The following is a 16,894-nucleotide window of genomic DNA, read 5'->3' as shown; positions in this document are numbered from 1 at the left end:
ACTTTATTGCATGCAAATCATTCTCTGGAACATTAAAATGATTCTTTGGAGCCGGGTGTAGTGGCTCACGCATGTAATCTCAGCTCTTTGGGAGGTCAAGAATAGCAAAACACTTGAAATCAGGAGTTCAAGACCAGCCTGACCAACATGGAGAAATCCCGTCTCTACTAAAAATACAAAAACATCAGCTGGGCATGTTGGCATATACCTGTAATCCCAGCTACTCCGGAGGCTGAGGCAGGAGAATCGCTTGAACCCAGGAGGCGGACATCACGGTGAGCCGAGATCACACCATTGTACTCTAGCCTGGGCAACAAGAGAGAAACTCCATCTCAAAAAAAAAAAAAAGAAAGAAAGAAAAGAAAATAATTCTACGCACTGGCATAGAATGCAACTGCACCTACTATTTGATAGCACAAGAGGGTGACTATAATCAATAATAAGTTAATTGTATATTTTAAAATAACTTAAAGAAAGTAATTAGATTGTTTGAAACACAAAGGATAAATGCTTAAGGGGATAGGTACTCCATTCTCCATGATGTGCTTATTTCGCATTGTGTGACTGTATCAAAACATCTCAGGTATCCATCCCATAAATATAAACACCTACTATGCACCCACAAATTTTTTTTTAATTTTAAGAAAAAAGAATGCAAATGCAGCCTCACTAGTTATCCATTAAAAATGCTTATCACTGTTCTTTTTTAGGGGCCCAGAGAGTAAAATGTACGTGAATTTACAAAATCTTCATGTTCTATGGGGCCAAAAATGGCCTTCTGAAGAAAGAATCAAATTGCATTTAATTTCAAAACATGATTCCATTACCCACCAGCTGTGGAAATAATTTAACAGATATTTATTAGCCCATTATGTACAAAATACTATGGCAGGCACTACCGGGGCCACAAAATGAGCAAAACACAGTCCTTACCCTTAGGGATACACAATCTTGTCAGCAGGATAAGACAAACAATACCCACAGCTATCACAAAAGAAAAGTGCCTCTTCCCCCACCTGGCTTGAAGGTTATCTGTGAAAATGGTTCTCTATTCACTTGACCCAGAGAACCCCACAAAATCATGCAAATCAGGAGGTTCAAATCTTTGTGTTCACTTTAGGAATACTGGTGACACTTCTCAGGCCATCAAGGGTATACATATACAAAAAGCCATGAAGTAACTGAAAGAGGTCACTTTACAGAAACAGTGTGTACTATTCCAACATTACAATGGTAGAGTTGGCAGGTGTGCCCAGACCAAGCAGTAAGGCTGGACACAAGGTCAGTAGCCCAAAAAGAGTGCTGAATTTTTGCTGTACATGCTTAAAAATGCAGAGTCTTAGGGCCAGGTGCAGTGGCTCACGCCTGTAATCCCAGCACTTTGGGAGGCCGAGGCGGGTGGATCACGAGGTCAAGAGATCAAGACCATCCTGGTCAACATGGTGAAACCCCGTCTCTACTAAAAACATAAAAAATTAGCTGGGCATGGTGGCGCGTGCCTGTAATCCCAGCTACCCAGGAGGCTGAGGCAGGAGAATTGCCTGAACCCAGGAGGCAGAGGTTGCGGTGAGCCGAGGTCGCGCCATTGCACTCCAGCCAGGGTAATGAGCGAAACTCCGTCTCAAAAAAAAAAAAAAAATGCAGAGTCATGATGAACTTAAGGGTTTAGATGTAGATTCTCTGGTCACTGAGTATCTCCAAGTGAACAAAGCACCTAAGAAGCACCACTGGACCTACAGAGCTCATGGTCAGATCAACCCATCCGTGAGCTCTCTCTGTCACACTGAGATGATCCTTACTGAAAAGGACAAACTGTTCCTAAACCAGAAGAGGAGGCTGCCCTGAAAATATATATATATCTATCCCAGAAGAAACTGAAGAAGCAAAAACTTATGGCACAGGAGTAAATTCAGCATTAAAATAATTAACATTTTTTGAAAAATGAAAGAAAAGAAAGCAAATAAATAAAAACATTTATTACTCAGATATGAGCAGAGCCTACATATCTGAGTAATAGGTATAAGGTAAAATTACATTCCCCTTAATTTTCATAATATGTTTTTAGGTTTTATTTTCAAAAGATTGTTTTTGAGAAGTGCATTTACTGTAGGAAGACTCCCTGTTCTCTTAACCTAGTAAAACAGAGAACAGAGGCATGAAGAAAGAAAATAAGAAAGTAGAGAGAGCAAAACAAACTACAAAAACCAGATTGGATTTTTATTTAAATCCATGCTTTCTTTAAAAACTACTTGCAAGGCTGAATAACTAATCATGCTGAAATAAGTAATGACTTTTAAGACTAAACTAAACATATTACAAATGATAACAAGCTTAAAGGCAATAGTATTTTCTCTTTTAAAAGCAGGCAAGCTGGGCACGGGGGTCCCCACCTCTAATCCCAGGAGTTTGGGAGGCCAAGGTGGCAAGATCACTTGAAGCCAGGAGTTCAAGATCAGCCTGGCCAACACAGTGAAACACACTACAAAAAAAAAAAAAAAAAAGGCCGGGCACGGTGGCTCAAGCCTGTAATCCCAGCACTTTGGGAGGCCGAGGCGGGTGGATCACAAGGTCGAGAGATCGAAACCATCCAGGTCAACAAGGTGAAACCCCATCTCTACTAAAAATACAAAAAATTAGCTGGGCATGGTGGCACATGCCAGTAATCCCAGCTACTCAGGAGGTTGAGGCAGGAGAATTGCCTGAACCCAGGAGGTGGAGGTTGCAGTGAGCCGAGATCGCGCCATTGCACTCCAGCCTGGGTAACAAGAGCGAAACTCCGTCTCAAAAAAAAAAAAAAAAAAAAAAAGGCCGGGCACGGTGGCTCAAGCCTGTAATCCCAGCACTTTGGGAGGCCGAGCCGGGTGGATCACGAGGTCCAGAGATCGAGACCATCCTGCTCAACATGGTAAAACTCCGTCTTTACTAAAAATACAAAAAATTAGCTGGGCATGGTAGCATGTGTCTGTAATCCCAGTTACTCGGGAGGCTGAGGCAGGAGAATTGCCTGAACCCAGGAGGCGGAGGTTGCAGTGAGCCGAGATCGCGCCATTGCACTCCAGCCTGGGTAACAAGAGTGAAACTCCGTCTCAAAACAAAAAAAAAAAAAAAAAAAAAAATAGATGTGGTGGTGCATGCCTGCAGTACTAGCTACTTGGGAGGCTGAGGTAGGAGAACCACTTTTATTCAGGAGGCAGAGTTTGCAGTGAGCCAAGATCATATCACTGCACTCTAGCCTGGGCAACAGCGTGAGACTGTCTCAAAAAATAAAATAAAAAAAAAGAAAAGAAAAGCAGACAGAATGTCCCAACCCTTTTTAACAGCAGGCAGATCTGTGCCATGGGAAACAGATTACCCCAGGAAAGGAAGATTAGGAAGGAAAAAGGCTAAAAAGGGAAAGGGTGCAAAGACCCACTGTGGTTGGGAAGCCATTTCCTCCCAGGGAGCAAGAGACAGCAAGATCAGCAACAAGGGACCGGATACCCTAAACATCAGGGAGTGGAAACTAGAATAAGAGCCTGGGTAGGTAGTGTCACATTATACTCATTCAATCAGATAGTCTCCCACTGAAGTAAATGATGGTTCCATACAAGCTGTGGAGCCTGGGTGATGACTCATTTGTAACAGAGTCTCTCTACTGCCAGGGTGCATATTGTATGCCCATGGCCAGGTCAAAAAAGAACAAAGGAAGAGCCGCAGAAGCAGAATTAGACTGGGAGGCTAGAGACTCAGGCCTGAATCTGCCTCCAGCTCAAAATTATTCTGTCCCACATTCTCTTTCCGCTCCTCTCATTCTTCTGCCAACTCCATGTTCCAACTTTCTAAATCAGTGCTCATCACACACACACACACACACACACACACACACACACACACACCCCACTCAAATAGCACTAATTTAGCACTAATTATATGCCTGTGCTTTAGTGTATATTATCTCCAAATGTCACAACAACTTTGTAAGGCAGGTATTATCACTCCCATTTTATTTATTTATTGAGATATAATTCAACCCTTTTAAGTGTACAATTCAGTGGTTTTTAGTATGTTCACAAAGTTGTACAAGCTTCACCACTATTTAATTCCAGAGCATTCTTATCTCCCCCCCAAAAAATCCCATACCCATTAGCAGTCACCAATCATTTCCTCATTTTCTTCTCCCCACATCCCCTGGCAAACACTAATCTACTTTCTATCGCTATGAATTTGCCAGTTTTGGATATTTCATATTGATGGAATGATACAGTATGTGGCATTGTGGATTACTCCCATTTTATATATGAAGAACCCAAGATTCAAATAGGTCAAGTAACTTGCCCCTATTTGTCACATAGTTAAAAAGAGAATGCATTAGAATAGGAATCCAGGTTTCATTAGAATGCTATGCTTGCTTTTGACCACTGTATGCTGCCTCCATACAGGAATAAAATTAAGAAAGAAAGAGCGAATTTTGGACATTCTTGGAAAAACGGGATTTTGTTAATCTAAGTATTACCTTCAAAAAGATTACCTTTTATTAAAAGTAATAAGAACCAAAATGATACCACTATCTTTACTGAGTTTATGTTGAAATGCACTGGCAACTCTTCTAAACAGACGACGGCAAACTACCACAGCGCACACCCATCCCAGTCTCATCACTGCTGTCAGCGTGCTTCACCCCATAATCTCAGCTTCTTCTCCCCACCCCTCAGCCACACAAAAATGACAGCTCTATAAAATGAAGCTCTAAAGAATCTCTTCTCTCTCAATTTTTTATCCCTTCTCCAAATGTCACTCTGCCACTTAAACTTGTTACCATACAGATTTCTGAGATGACCAAGGAAAATGCCTATTTATTTTTTATTTATTTATTTTTTTTTTGAGACAGAGTCTCACTCTACCATCCAGGCTGAAGTGCAGTGGCATGATCTCAGCTCACTGCAACCTCTGCCTCCTGGGTTCAAGCAATTCTGCCTCAGCCTCCTAAGTAGCTGTGATTACAGGTGCACACCACCATGCCCAGCTAATTTTTGTATTTTAGTAGAGACGATGTTTCACCATGGTGACCAGGGTGGTCTTGAACTGCTGACCTCAGGTAAACCCCGCCCCCCCCCCACCTCAGCCTCCCTAACTGCTGGGATTACAGGAGTGAGCCACTGCACCTGGCCAAAAATGCCTATTTTAAATAAGTACACTAGTGCTTCTCCCCTTCTTTTAAACGCTGGCACATTTAAACGGTGTATGACAAAAGAAGGTGAAGAGTGTTGGAGAAACACAGCTGTGAGCTCACCAAAGGCAAAGACTTATAAAAACCCTGAGAATTATAACTCACACAAAATGCTTTTAACCTATCTTACCATTCTGCATTTTTATGTATGTGTTTTATGTCTTGCACATATACATGGTTTAGATTATACCTTTCTAGAGGACCAAGTTCAGGTCTTCTTAGACTTTCTTAATCTATCATCCACCATTAATGATTGATGATAATTATAATTATTTTTTCTTTCTTAAGAGAAAAGTATAGGAGGGAAAGACTGATCTTCACTGGCTTAAGGCCAAGGGTAATGTCTTTGACTCTTTATCCCCCATACCTAGCACCATTGCCCAGTATACACCAGGCACTCAGATATTTATTGAATAATAGCTAGTACTCACATAGCACCTTACCAGGCGCTGTTCTTTTTTTCTTTTTCTTTTTTGAAGACAGAGTCTTGCTCTGTTATCCAGGCTAGAGTGCAGTGAGGCAATCTCAACTCACTGCGACCTCCGCCTCCCAGATTCAAGCCATTCTCCTGCCTCAGCCTCCTGAGTAGCTGGGATTACAGGCACCCACAACCGTGCCCGGCTAATTTTTGTATTTTTAGTAGAGATGGGGTTTTACCATATTGGCCAGGCTGGTCTCGAACTCCTGACCTCAAGTGATCCACCCTGCTCAGTCTTCCAAAGTGCTAGGATTACAGGTGTAAGCCACCATACCCAGCCCAGGTCCTATTCTAAACATGTACATAGATTCATTCCAAAGAACCCTAGAGATCAGTACCATTATAATCCCTATTTCCAGATGAGGAAATGAAGGCACAACACAGTTGTGATTTGCTCAAGATCATTTGCTTAGTAAGAGGTGAAACCAGGATTCAAAGAAGGCAGCACAGACCACAGCATTCCAACAAGATACATTTAAGTCACTTCAATTTCTTTCTTTTTTTTTTTTTTTTTGAGACAGAGTCTCTCTGTGATGCCCAGGCTGGAGTGCAATGGCACGATCTTGGCTCACTGCAATCTCCAACTCCTGGGTTCAAGGGAGTCTCCTGCCTCATCTCCTGAGTAGCTGGGATTACAGGCACACGCCATCACGCCCTGCTAATTTTTATATTTTTAGTAGAGATGGGGTTTCACCATGTTGGTCAGGCTGGTCTGGAACTCCTGACCTCAGGTGATCTGCCCAGCTCAGCCTCCCAAAGTGCTGGGATTACAGGCATGAGCCACCACAACTGGCCCACTCCAATTTCTTAAAATTGAGAGGCTTATGACGAATTGCAACAGTTAGGAACCTTACTGGATCATAAAACCAGAAAAATACTTTTCCATGCGTGGCACAGTGGCTCATGCCTGTAATCCCAGCACTTCGGGAGGCCGAGGCAGGCAGATCACTTCAGGTCAAGGGTTTGAGACCACCGTGGCCAACACTGTAAAACCTCGTCTCTACTAAAAATACAAAGAAAAAAAATTGGCTGGGCGTGGTGGTGGGTGCCTGTAGTCCTAGCCACTCAGTAGGCTGAAGCAGAAGAATCACGTGAACACAGGAGGCGAAGGTTGCAGTGAGTTAAAATCATGCCACTGTACTCCAGCCTGGGCAACACAGAGAGACTCTGTCTCAAAAAAAAAAAAAGAAAGGAAAAGAAAAGTACTTTTCTCTCTGCTACTCTGTAATACTCCACCTTGCCTTTTCTCAGAAGTGCTCAAAGCCTTTTCTTTTTTTTTGAGACAGAGTTTCGCTCTTATTGCCCAGGCTGGAGTACACGCAGTGGCGTGATCTCAGCTCACCGCAACCTCCACCTCCCAGGTTCAAGGGATTCTCCTGCCTCAGCCTCCTGAGTAGCTGGGATTACAGGCATGCGCCACCAGCTCAGCTAATATTTTTGTAGTTTTCGTAGAGACAGGGTTTCTCCATATTGGTCAGGCTGGTCTCGAACTCCTGACCTTAGGTCATTAACCTGCCTCGGCCTCCCAAAGTGCTGAGCCACCACGCCCAGCCCAAAGTCTTTATCTCATTACTTATGATCCCTCTGACATAAGAAAATCAATAGATAAAGGGGCCCTCATGCCCTATAGCTAAGTAAAAAGGCCAATGAGTTGGGCAGCAGGGGAAAGAATTGAGCCAAGGAAACTACTTATATTTTAGTTTTCTTTGTATAGGCCAAGCTACTCTAACAACAGAAGACCATTTTGGAGTTCCATTCTACTTACTTTTTTTTTTCCTGAGACTGAGTCTCATTCTGTCACCCTGGCTGGAGTGCAGTGGTGTGGCAATCTCAGCTCACTGTAACCTCTGCCTCCTGGATTTAAGCGATACACCTGCCTCAGCTTCCCAGGTAGCTGGGATTACAGGTGCCCGCCACCCTGCCCGGCTAATTTTTGTATTTTTAGTAGAGACAGGGTTTGGCCATGTTGGCCAGTCTGGTCTTGAACTCCTGACCTCAGGTGATCCACCCATCTCAGCCTGCCAAGGTTCGGGGATTATAGGTGTGAGCCATTGCACCCAGCCTTACTTTTTAATTTCTAAAATATCATGTACATTATATATCCTCTACACTGACCTCATTGAATATAGAGCTATACAATTTTAGAGAAATACTATTTTGGGGTTCTTTAATCTCTTTTGTGGTTGAAAGTGAGACAGTAAAACTTTTTGGTATCATAAGGCATTACAAACAGTATATAAATAGATATTAAAATTGTTTTACTATTGTTAACTTCCTTTTAGTCCAATCACTTCAAATTTAGAGTTAAGCTCTGATCATCCTTCAACCGCCCAACTACCATACTACTACATCAACCTAGAGGCACACTTCCATCTGAAATGATGCTTAAAACCTATAGGTTTGTTAGGGTAAGAATTGAGTGTTTCTCGACATTCCAAGTTCCTAATTAATCAGAGGCTAACATTCATAAAAGAAAGTTGAAGGCCAGATGTGGTGGCTGATTACTGTAATTCCAGCACTTTGGGAGGTTGAGGTGGGAAGATAATTTGAAGCCACGAGTTTGAGACCAGCCTGGGCAACAAAGCGAGACCCTACCTCTACAAAAATTTTTAAAAAGGAAGTTAAGACAGTCTCTGAATGAACTTGACCTTACAAAGATGGCCTGTAAATGGAGAGAACAAGAGCTGGTTGTCTTTTCAGGAGTGGTTTCTACTTTCTGACATGACCACCTAAACAGGAAAATGCATCCCTAAAATGTACACAGTAAGTGTCCCCTCACTAACCTTCCCTGGTGCTTTTTTACCCCCAAACTCTCCATGCCGAAAGGAAAGAGAAGCATTTTATGGAACAAAACCAAATTGCTCCCAGTCCTGCCATCTGTACCCTCCCAGGTTTTTATTTGGGATGGACAGCCTCCAGCGGTGAAGAGATTTAAATACGCAAAGATTAGTTCATGATACAGTCCTAGAAAAGCCAGTGAGGCGAAATGCAAAGGTATATTTGTATGTCTTGTTTTTTAAAGAATAAAAACAAGAGCCAACCAAAGTGCCTTGAAAACCTCCATCTCTCTGAGGTGAATCGATTCTCTTTGTTTTAGAAGCAAATCTAAAATAAACAGTTGTTTTAAAATAAGAACAGCAATAGAGGACTTTTTAAGATAAGCTGTGAGGAAAAACTTCTGAGCAGGGGACACCTCTGGAAAGCACTGTCATGGGAGGAGGTGAAAGTACACATTCTGGGGATCATCTCAGAAAACATTAGCCCTTCTCACCAGTTGGTTTCTGACGGCCTCACAGATACTAGATCTCTCTACAAGTCCATTCCAGGACAGCATATTTCTGGATGTAATATGTAAAAACCACAACTTCAGAAAAACTACTCATCCCTCTCCTTTTATGCTATGAGGTAAAATAAAGCTTTTTAAATTCCTATCCAGACCAACTAAATAAAATAGTATCATTTAGGACCTTGTTACAATCTTAGTATCTTATTTTTATCCCCATTTCTGGATTCCCAGTCAGATTTACGATATTAAGTGCAAAACTTTGGGAATGTAAGATGTAACATGCAAAGTCAGGACATTTCATCCAGTTCTGAGCCTCGTGTTCAAATTTGCTATCAGCATCTAAATTCAGGTTCTGAAAGTATTTTAACAGATCACCTGCATCACAATCCCGAGGGTCTTTTTTTATTATTATTTTTATTTACTTATTTATTTTTCAGACAGTCTCACTCTGTCGCCCAGACTGGAGTGCAATGGCATGATCTCGGCTCACTATAACCTCCACCTCTTGGTTTCAAGCAATTCTCCTGCCTCAGCCTCCCCAGTGGCTAGGATTACAGGCGTGCGACACCACACATGGCTAATTTTTTGTATTTTTGGTAGAGACGGGGTTTCACCATGTTGTCCAGGCTGGTCTCAAACTCCTGACCTCAGGTGATCCGCCCTCCTGGGTCTCCCAAAGTGCTGGGACTACAGACGTGAGCCACCGAGCCCGGCCTCTCCAGAGTCTTTTCATGTTAAATTAGATTCTTAGGACCCAGTTCCCATACCTATTCAATCAGAATTTACGAGCTACAGCATGAGACATGGCATTTTTAATACGCCCCTGGGTTGAGCTTAATACATACTTTAATTTGAGAATTACTAAATTAAACCCACAGATTTCTTTGCTGTTACATATCTTGGGGAAGATATGTATCTACATGGAATGCTAGTCCCTTCTCCCATCCAACCTAAAGTTATTTCCTAATTAGACGAGGTAATTAACAAATCCTCCAGTTCCCCACCAACAGCAGTTTAAAAGGAAGCAAGATATTAGGAAAGATTAAAGACCATGCACGATTTTAAGTGTTTGCGGACCTTCAGCACATGCTAGAAAGAATCATGCAAGAAGGGCAAGAGTAGCTAGTTCTCCATTGGCTCAGGACCAAAACGATCCCTTCCCTTCCTCTCTTCCTCACCATTAGCAAGAGCAACATCTCTCGAAATTCCCTGGCACCCATGAGATATGATTTCCTCTGGCGATCCCCAACCTGACTTAGAGAATGCTCCCTCTTCACAGAGCTGCCTCACGATCGGTGTGAACACATTTCACATACATCATCAAACCTACACACCCCACTGCAGTCCCATGGCCTCCTCGGACTCCTGGGACACCCTGCCGCCTCTGCTCCATCCCTAAGCTGGGGCTCTGACCCACAACTGCGCACCCGCCCCTCCCCAATCCGGAGCAACTTTCCCCACTCCTCGGATTAACCGCTGCCCTCGCAGAATGCCCTCCCGCCCGTCCCGCCAGCGCACAGCCCGGCCCCCGGGGTCCTGCTCCGCGAACTCGGGCCCTCGGTCGCCCCTGGCTCCCGGTCCCCCGGCCGGGCCCTCGGCGGACCCCTTCCTCCCCTCCTCAGACGGATGCCCTCCCAAGGCATCCCGGGTCCGGCCGGCCCAGGCCCGGGAGCCCGACCACACCGCACGGCCGCCCCTTTCCGCCTCTTCTCGGGCTTGTTTTGCAGGGCAGGGGTGCGGTCCGCCCTCCGATTCGCCTCTCCTGCCCTCTCGCCCTTCGGGCTGCCCTTCTTACCCGCCTGCAGCCCGGTTTCGGCGACATCGCCGGCAGGGCCGCGCTCGGCCCCGCCGCCGCCCGTGGGGGAGGAGGGACAAGTGTGGTTGTGGGAGCACTTGATGTCGCGGAAGAACTTCTGGGTATCGCGCAGGTTCTGCCGCAGCCGTCCCAGGTAGCGGCGGTAGCGGCCGAAGCCCCGGCACAGCTCCCGGATCATTCCGCCGCCGCCGGGGCCGGGACCCGAGACAGGCTCGCTCCTCCACGGCACCCCGTCGCCCTCCATCTCCTCGACCCGCTCTATCTTCGCGGCTTGGTCCCAGGCCGCTGGCCCGGCGTCCCTCCTCCCCGCCCCCCAGTGCCGAAAGGAGGAGGAATCCGCCTCCAGACACCCCCGCCTGCAGTCGGACTGACTCCCAACCTCCGTCACTGCTGTTGCAAACAAACCAACCCGCAGTGCGCTGACAACGGAACCTTTCTCTTCACGATCCAAAAGCGTGAGGGAAGGATCCACTGGAGGACACGGTCGCCGCGGGGTCTCCTGGGACTTGTAGTCTTAGTGGGACCAAGCGCCAAAACCCCAAGGCTGGAGAAGGGGAGGCTGTGGATGGGACTGATGCCTTTTAGAGAAAACCCTCACTCGTTCTTGTGTTTTCGCACTCTCCTTGTTTTAAAAAGTGTTCCCAGTCCCTACATGGTGTCCCGGGGGAGAGGGAGGAGCTGCAGAATCTGAGTGCAGCAGAAGTGGGGTGCCTAACCGAAATCGTAGCGAAAGATGTTAATAGAGAAAAGGAAGGAAACAAGACCGAGGACAGTCATATCTCCATGGCTATCCTAAGTGGCTCTCTCGTGTTTCGGATAGAACAGATACTGGGGAATCGACTGAAAGTACCCTGGAAATCAGGAAATCTCTTATGTTTGTATTGCGTTCTTGTTTTCCAACTTTCCTTCTCCAGACTTAGAAAGGAGGGGTGTAGAAGGATCAACAAGAGCTGTAAGCTGAACTTCAGTTGGTTCCTGAAGTAGGGAGACCGGGCTGGGTAAGGGGAAGTTGAGGTTTGTAGCCTTCCAAACTATTTCTGATTATCTTAACTGGGCTTCTGCTAATATGCAAGACTTCCATTGACACACACAGTCACAGACTCCAGGACACAATTACAAAGGAGGCAAAACTTGACGTCACCTCTTTTCTGCTTCCTGAGTTCTCTCTCTCCCCTCTTCAGCAGGCACAGAGCCCATTTATGTCTTTCTTGCTGTAGAAAAACACCATCTTTTGGCCGGACGCGGTGGCTCACGCCTGTAATCCCAGCCCTTTGGGAGGCCAAGGCGGGGGTGGATCATGAGGTCAGGAGTTCAAGACCAGCCTGGCCAAGATGGTGAAACACTGTCTCTACTAAAAATACAAAAATTAGCTGGGTGTGGTGGCAGGTGCCTGTAGTCCCAGGTACGGGAGGCTGAGGCAGGAGAATCACTTGAACCCAGGAGGTGGAGGTTGCAGTGAGCCCAGATCGTACCACTGCACTCTAGCCAGGGCGACAGAGCTCAACTCCGTCTGGCCAGACCTCTTCTCTGATAGGCTGGATAATGTAATGCCTTGATTGAAATTAAGAGATTTGAGTTTGGATCTGGACTCTCCCTATACCTTGCCTTGTGATCTTGGGCCGAGACCCCGTTTCATCATCTATGAGGTAAAGGTTTGGAATGGCAGATCTTTAAGCCCTTTTAACTTTAAAATTTTGTGAGTCCTGCTTCAGAAATTTTGCTTCTTCTAACCTCTCATCTAAGAACACCCAGGTGTTCTTAGCCAAATGATGTCTTGATATTTGGATTAACTGTTGTAAATGTGAAGGCCTTACCTTTCCAGGGGTATTAGCATTTTATAAAAAGGGGTCACTAATTCAAATGAATCTCTGTTTGATAAATGTCTGTGAGGGCCGACTGCAAGGAGGGAGCCTCCTTCTTCCCATTTACCCACTCCCCCTCTGCCTGTTACTTGGCCACGTATTCTCCACCAGCCATTCTTCTTTTGCAGGATTGTATTCCCCATGCAATCCCCAAAAGGTTCAGTAAAATAGAAATGAAAATTTAAAATGGGAATTTTAGGCCGGGCGCGGTGGCTCAGGCCTGTAATCCCAGCACTTTGGGAGGCCGAGGCAGGTGGATCACAAGGTCGAGAGATCGAGACCATCCTGGTCAACGTGGTGAAACCTCGTCTCTACTAAAAATACAAAAAATTAGCTGGGCATGGTGGTGCGTGCCTGTAGTCCCAGCTACTCAGGAGGCTGAGGCAGGAGAATTGCTTGAACCCAGGAGGCGGAGGTTGCGGTGAGCCGAGATCGTGCCATTGCACTCCAGCAGCCTGGGTAACAAGAGTGACACTCTGTCTCAAAAAAAAAAAAAAAAAAAAAAAAAAAAAAAAAAAAAAAAGGGAATTTTAATACAAGTACATAATATTTTTTAAAATAGAGCTGTAAGAAAGCAATGTGTAATGATTTGCCACACACAATAGTTTCTAGCACAGGAGATCAGATAAGAGCACTCAAGTGGGAGTTGTCCAGAAAAGGAATCTATCTTGAAGAAGGGACAAAATTTGGATAGGTGGAAGTAATCAGGTAAATGTCACAAAGCCCACCCTTTAAAAACTGTTCCTTAGTATTTTACATTTATTTTCAAAATAAGTAATACAAGAATGTGGTATAAAATTCAAATGGTGCAAAGGATATACAAGGAAAAACTAAGTCTTCCTTAGTTTTTCTGTTCATGTCCCAGTCACCTAGTTCCCGTCCCAGGAGGCAACCACTGTTGCAGATGTAAATCATACATAGATAGATCCTATATATATGCATATATATGTGTGTCTATATACGTATGTCTTTTAAATACAAATGATAGCATATGTAATACATACTTGATGATGGCCTTGCAGATTTCTGCACCAAAACATAAAGGTCTGTCTCATTCTTTTTAACTGGGTAACATACTACCACATGGATTGGCTTGTTTCATTTAGCAGGTCCTCCACTGGCGCATCTCTAGGTTTCTTGCAGTCTTTTGGTATTACAAATAATACTGCAATAACTAATCTTCAGTGTACATCATTCTGAATATGTGTAAGGATATCTCATCCCCATTTTTGATCTGTTGAGAAAAGCAATATTTTTTTTGCTATGTAAAATCTTAAAGAATGCAAGTGACAGTGAACCCTTTGTAAATCCTAATAACTTACCAATATAAATACATATTTTCTTCAAATATCTAATTCAAAGGACAAAAGTAGAAAATAAAGGTTTGAACAGTGAGAAGAGAGGGTTTAAGTTGGTATAGAAAAGTATTTTCTGTTCGGGCACAGTGGCTCACACCTGTAATCCCAACGCTTTAAGAGGCCGAAGCAAGCGGATCACCTGAGGTCAGGAGTTCGAGACCATCCTGGCCAGCTTGATGAAACTCTATTTTAGTCTCTACTAAAAATAGAAAAATTAGCCGGCATGGTAGCGGGTGCCTGTCATGACAGCTACTTGGGAAGCTGAGGCAGGAGAATAGCTTGAACCTGGGAGGCGGAAATTGCAGTGAACCAAGATTGCGCCATTGCACTCCAGCCTGAGCAACAGAGTAAGACTCCATCTCAAAATGTGTGTGTGTGTGTGTGTGTGTGTGTGTGTGTGTGTATCCTGGCCAGGCACAGTGGCTCATACCTGTAATTCCAGCACTTCGGGAGGCCAAGGTAGGTGGATCACCTCAGGTCAGTAGTTCGAGAACAGCCTGGCGAGCAGGGTGAAACCCTGTCTCTACTAAAACAAAAATTACCTGGGCGTGGTGGCATGCACCTGTAGTCCCGGCTGCTTGGGAGGCTAAGGCAGAATTGCTTAAACCCGAGAGGTGGAGGTTGCAGTGAGCTGAGATCACGACACTGCACTCCAACCTGGGCAATAGCGTCAAACTCCATCACGCAAAAAAAGCATTTTCTCGAAGTGTTGAGAGTTAAACAATTAATGAAGATGAATACACAGATCTACTTTTTTTTCCCTCCTAGAACACCGTTAAGTGACAGTAATGGGATTGACTAAGTTTTGCTCTTGTTGCCCAGGCTGGAGTGCAATAGCAGGATCTCAGCTCACTGCAACCTCCGCCTCCTGGATTCAAGCGATTCTCCTGCCTCAGACTCCTGAGTAGCTGGGATTACAGGCATGTGCCACCATGCCCAGCTAATTTTTTATTTTTAGTAGAGACGGGGTTTCTCCATGTTGGTCAGGCTGGTCTCAAACTCCTGACCTTGAGAGTTATCTTGAGGGTTACGCTTTAGAGGGTTATCTGCCTCCAAAGTGCTGGAATTACAGGCGTGAGCCACCCTGCCCAGCCAGTAATGGGATTTTTTTTAAGGCATAAAGCCATGATAATGAGAGGAGTCGGTAACAAAAGATAAAGTGGAAGCTGGAAAGTAAATGGGCAAGTTTTAACTAACGAACCTGAATCCTAAACCCAAAGTAGAAAAGTTGAGACACAACCTGATATACTGAAGAATTCCCTAAGTCTTAGAAACTGATGACCGTAGGTCCTCCCACTGCTTACTGTGGAGGTATAGTTGTTTAAGAGCAGTTAAATCCTGAGGTCACTTCCTCATCTTCAACTTCCACCCGACCCTCCAAAAAAGAAGACTGAAGTATTTATTCTCCAGAGAGGGTTAAATAGCTCTTGTATAAACAGGGAGATTTAGTGAATGTATGAATATTGGATGCCCTTTTCATTCAATTCCTAGATCTTTGGCTACCAGGTATTTACTCTCCAAAGAGGAACCTTAAAGTGTCTTCATCAAGGAATCTGAGCAGCCCAAGAGGAAAGACTGAAAAATACTGACATCAGAACAGAGATTTTTGTCTGGCTATTTGTTTCACTGCTGTATCTCCAGCACCTAGAACAGTGCCTGTCACTTAGTAGGTACTCGTTAGATATTTGTTGAGTGAATGAGTGTTCACTGTAGATTTTTTTTTTTTTTTTTTTTTTTTTTTTTGAGACGGAATTTCGCTCTTGTTACCCAGGCTGGAGTGCAATGGCGCGATCTCGGCTCACCGCAGCCTCCGCCTCCTGGATTCAGGCAATTCTCCTGCCTCAGCCTCCTGAGTAGCTGGGATTACAGGCACGCGCCACTACGCCCAGCTAATTTTTTGTATTTTTAGTAGAGACGGGGTTTCACCATGTTGACCAGGATGGTCTCGATCTCTTGACCTCGTGATCCACCCGCCTCGGCCTCCCAAAGTGCTGGGATTACAGGCTTGAGCCACCGCGCCCGGCCCACTGTAGATTTTTTTAAAAGTAGAGACAGGGTTTTGGGTTTTGCTATATTGCCTAGACTGATCTCAGACTCCTGGACTCAAGCCGTCCACCCTTCTTGGCTTCTCAAAGTACTAGGATTACAGGCGTGAGCCACCCTGCCCAGCTGACATTTTTTTTTTTTTTTTTTTTTTGAGATGGAGTTTCGCTCTTGTTACCCAGGCTGGAGTGCAATGGCGCATCTCGGCTCACCGCAACCTCCGCCTCCTGGGTTCAGGCAATTCTCCTGCCTCAGCCTCCTGAGTAGCTGGGATTACAGGCACGTGCCACCATGCCCAGCTAATTTTTTGCATTTTTAGTAGAGACGGGGTTTCACCATATTGACCAGGATGGTCTCGATCCCTCGACCTCGTGATCCACCCTCCTCGGCCTCCCAAAGTGCTGGGATTACAGGCTTGAGCCACCGCGCCCAGCCGACATTTTTTAACATTCAGGAAATCTCAAAAGATAGTAAAAACCACTCATACTTTTACTATCCAGAAAGAACCAGTAGGTTATACTGGTATCCATTAATGTTGCCATTGGAGGAAAAGGGATAGGTAAGAAATATTCTTTCTAACTTTACTTTTCTATTATAAGTTCCTCTTGGTTAGATGATTTCTAGAGAGATTCTGAAGCCTTGATCTTCCTGTTCATGTAGGTGGAAATCAAGTACTTTTTTTTTAGAACACCATAAAACAACACTTAATTCTTCCATATGAATTAAGAACAGTTTACTAAGAGAAAGTATGACTACTTTCTATTATACAACATAAAATCGGAATCAAAAATCCAAGAATTTTAAAATCTACAAATTGAAGGAAAAAATAAAACAAAGAATTATGT

General features: G+C 44.5%; 1 protein-coding gene across 4 annotated transcripts in view; it reads right to left on the bottom strand.

Moving 5' to 3' along the window:
* DSTYK (dual serine/threonine and tyrosine protein kinase) overlaps positions 1-11,202 on the bottom strand; it is a 68,904-nt gene extending 57,702 nt beyond the window's left edge. For all 4 annotated transcript variants that reach the window (XM_003938326.4, XM_003938327.4, XM_010348962.3 and 1 more), the window contains exon 1: positions 10,766-11,202. In XM_003938326.4, the coding sequence (XP_003938375.1) occupies positions 10,766-11,030 (265 nt within the window). In that variant the 5' untranslated portion in view covers positions 11,031-11,202. The remainder of the gene's footprint in view (positions 1-10,765) is intronic.
* Positions 11,203-16,894: the final 5,692 nt, after the last annotated feature.

The sequence above is a fragment of the Saimiri boliviensis genome, chromosome 14, assembly GCF_048565385.1.
Source record: "Saimiri boliviensis isolate mSaiBol1 chromosome 14, mSaiBol1.pri, whole genome shotgun sequence".
Lineage (NCBI taxonomy): Eukaryota > Metazoa > Chordata > Mammalia > Primates > Cebidae > Saimiri > Saimiri boliviensis.
Note: the sequence above shows the minus strand (reverse complement) of the source record. Positions and strands in the feature narration are given on the sequence as shown.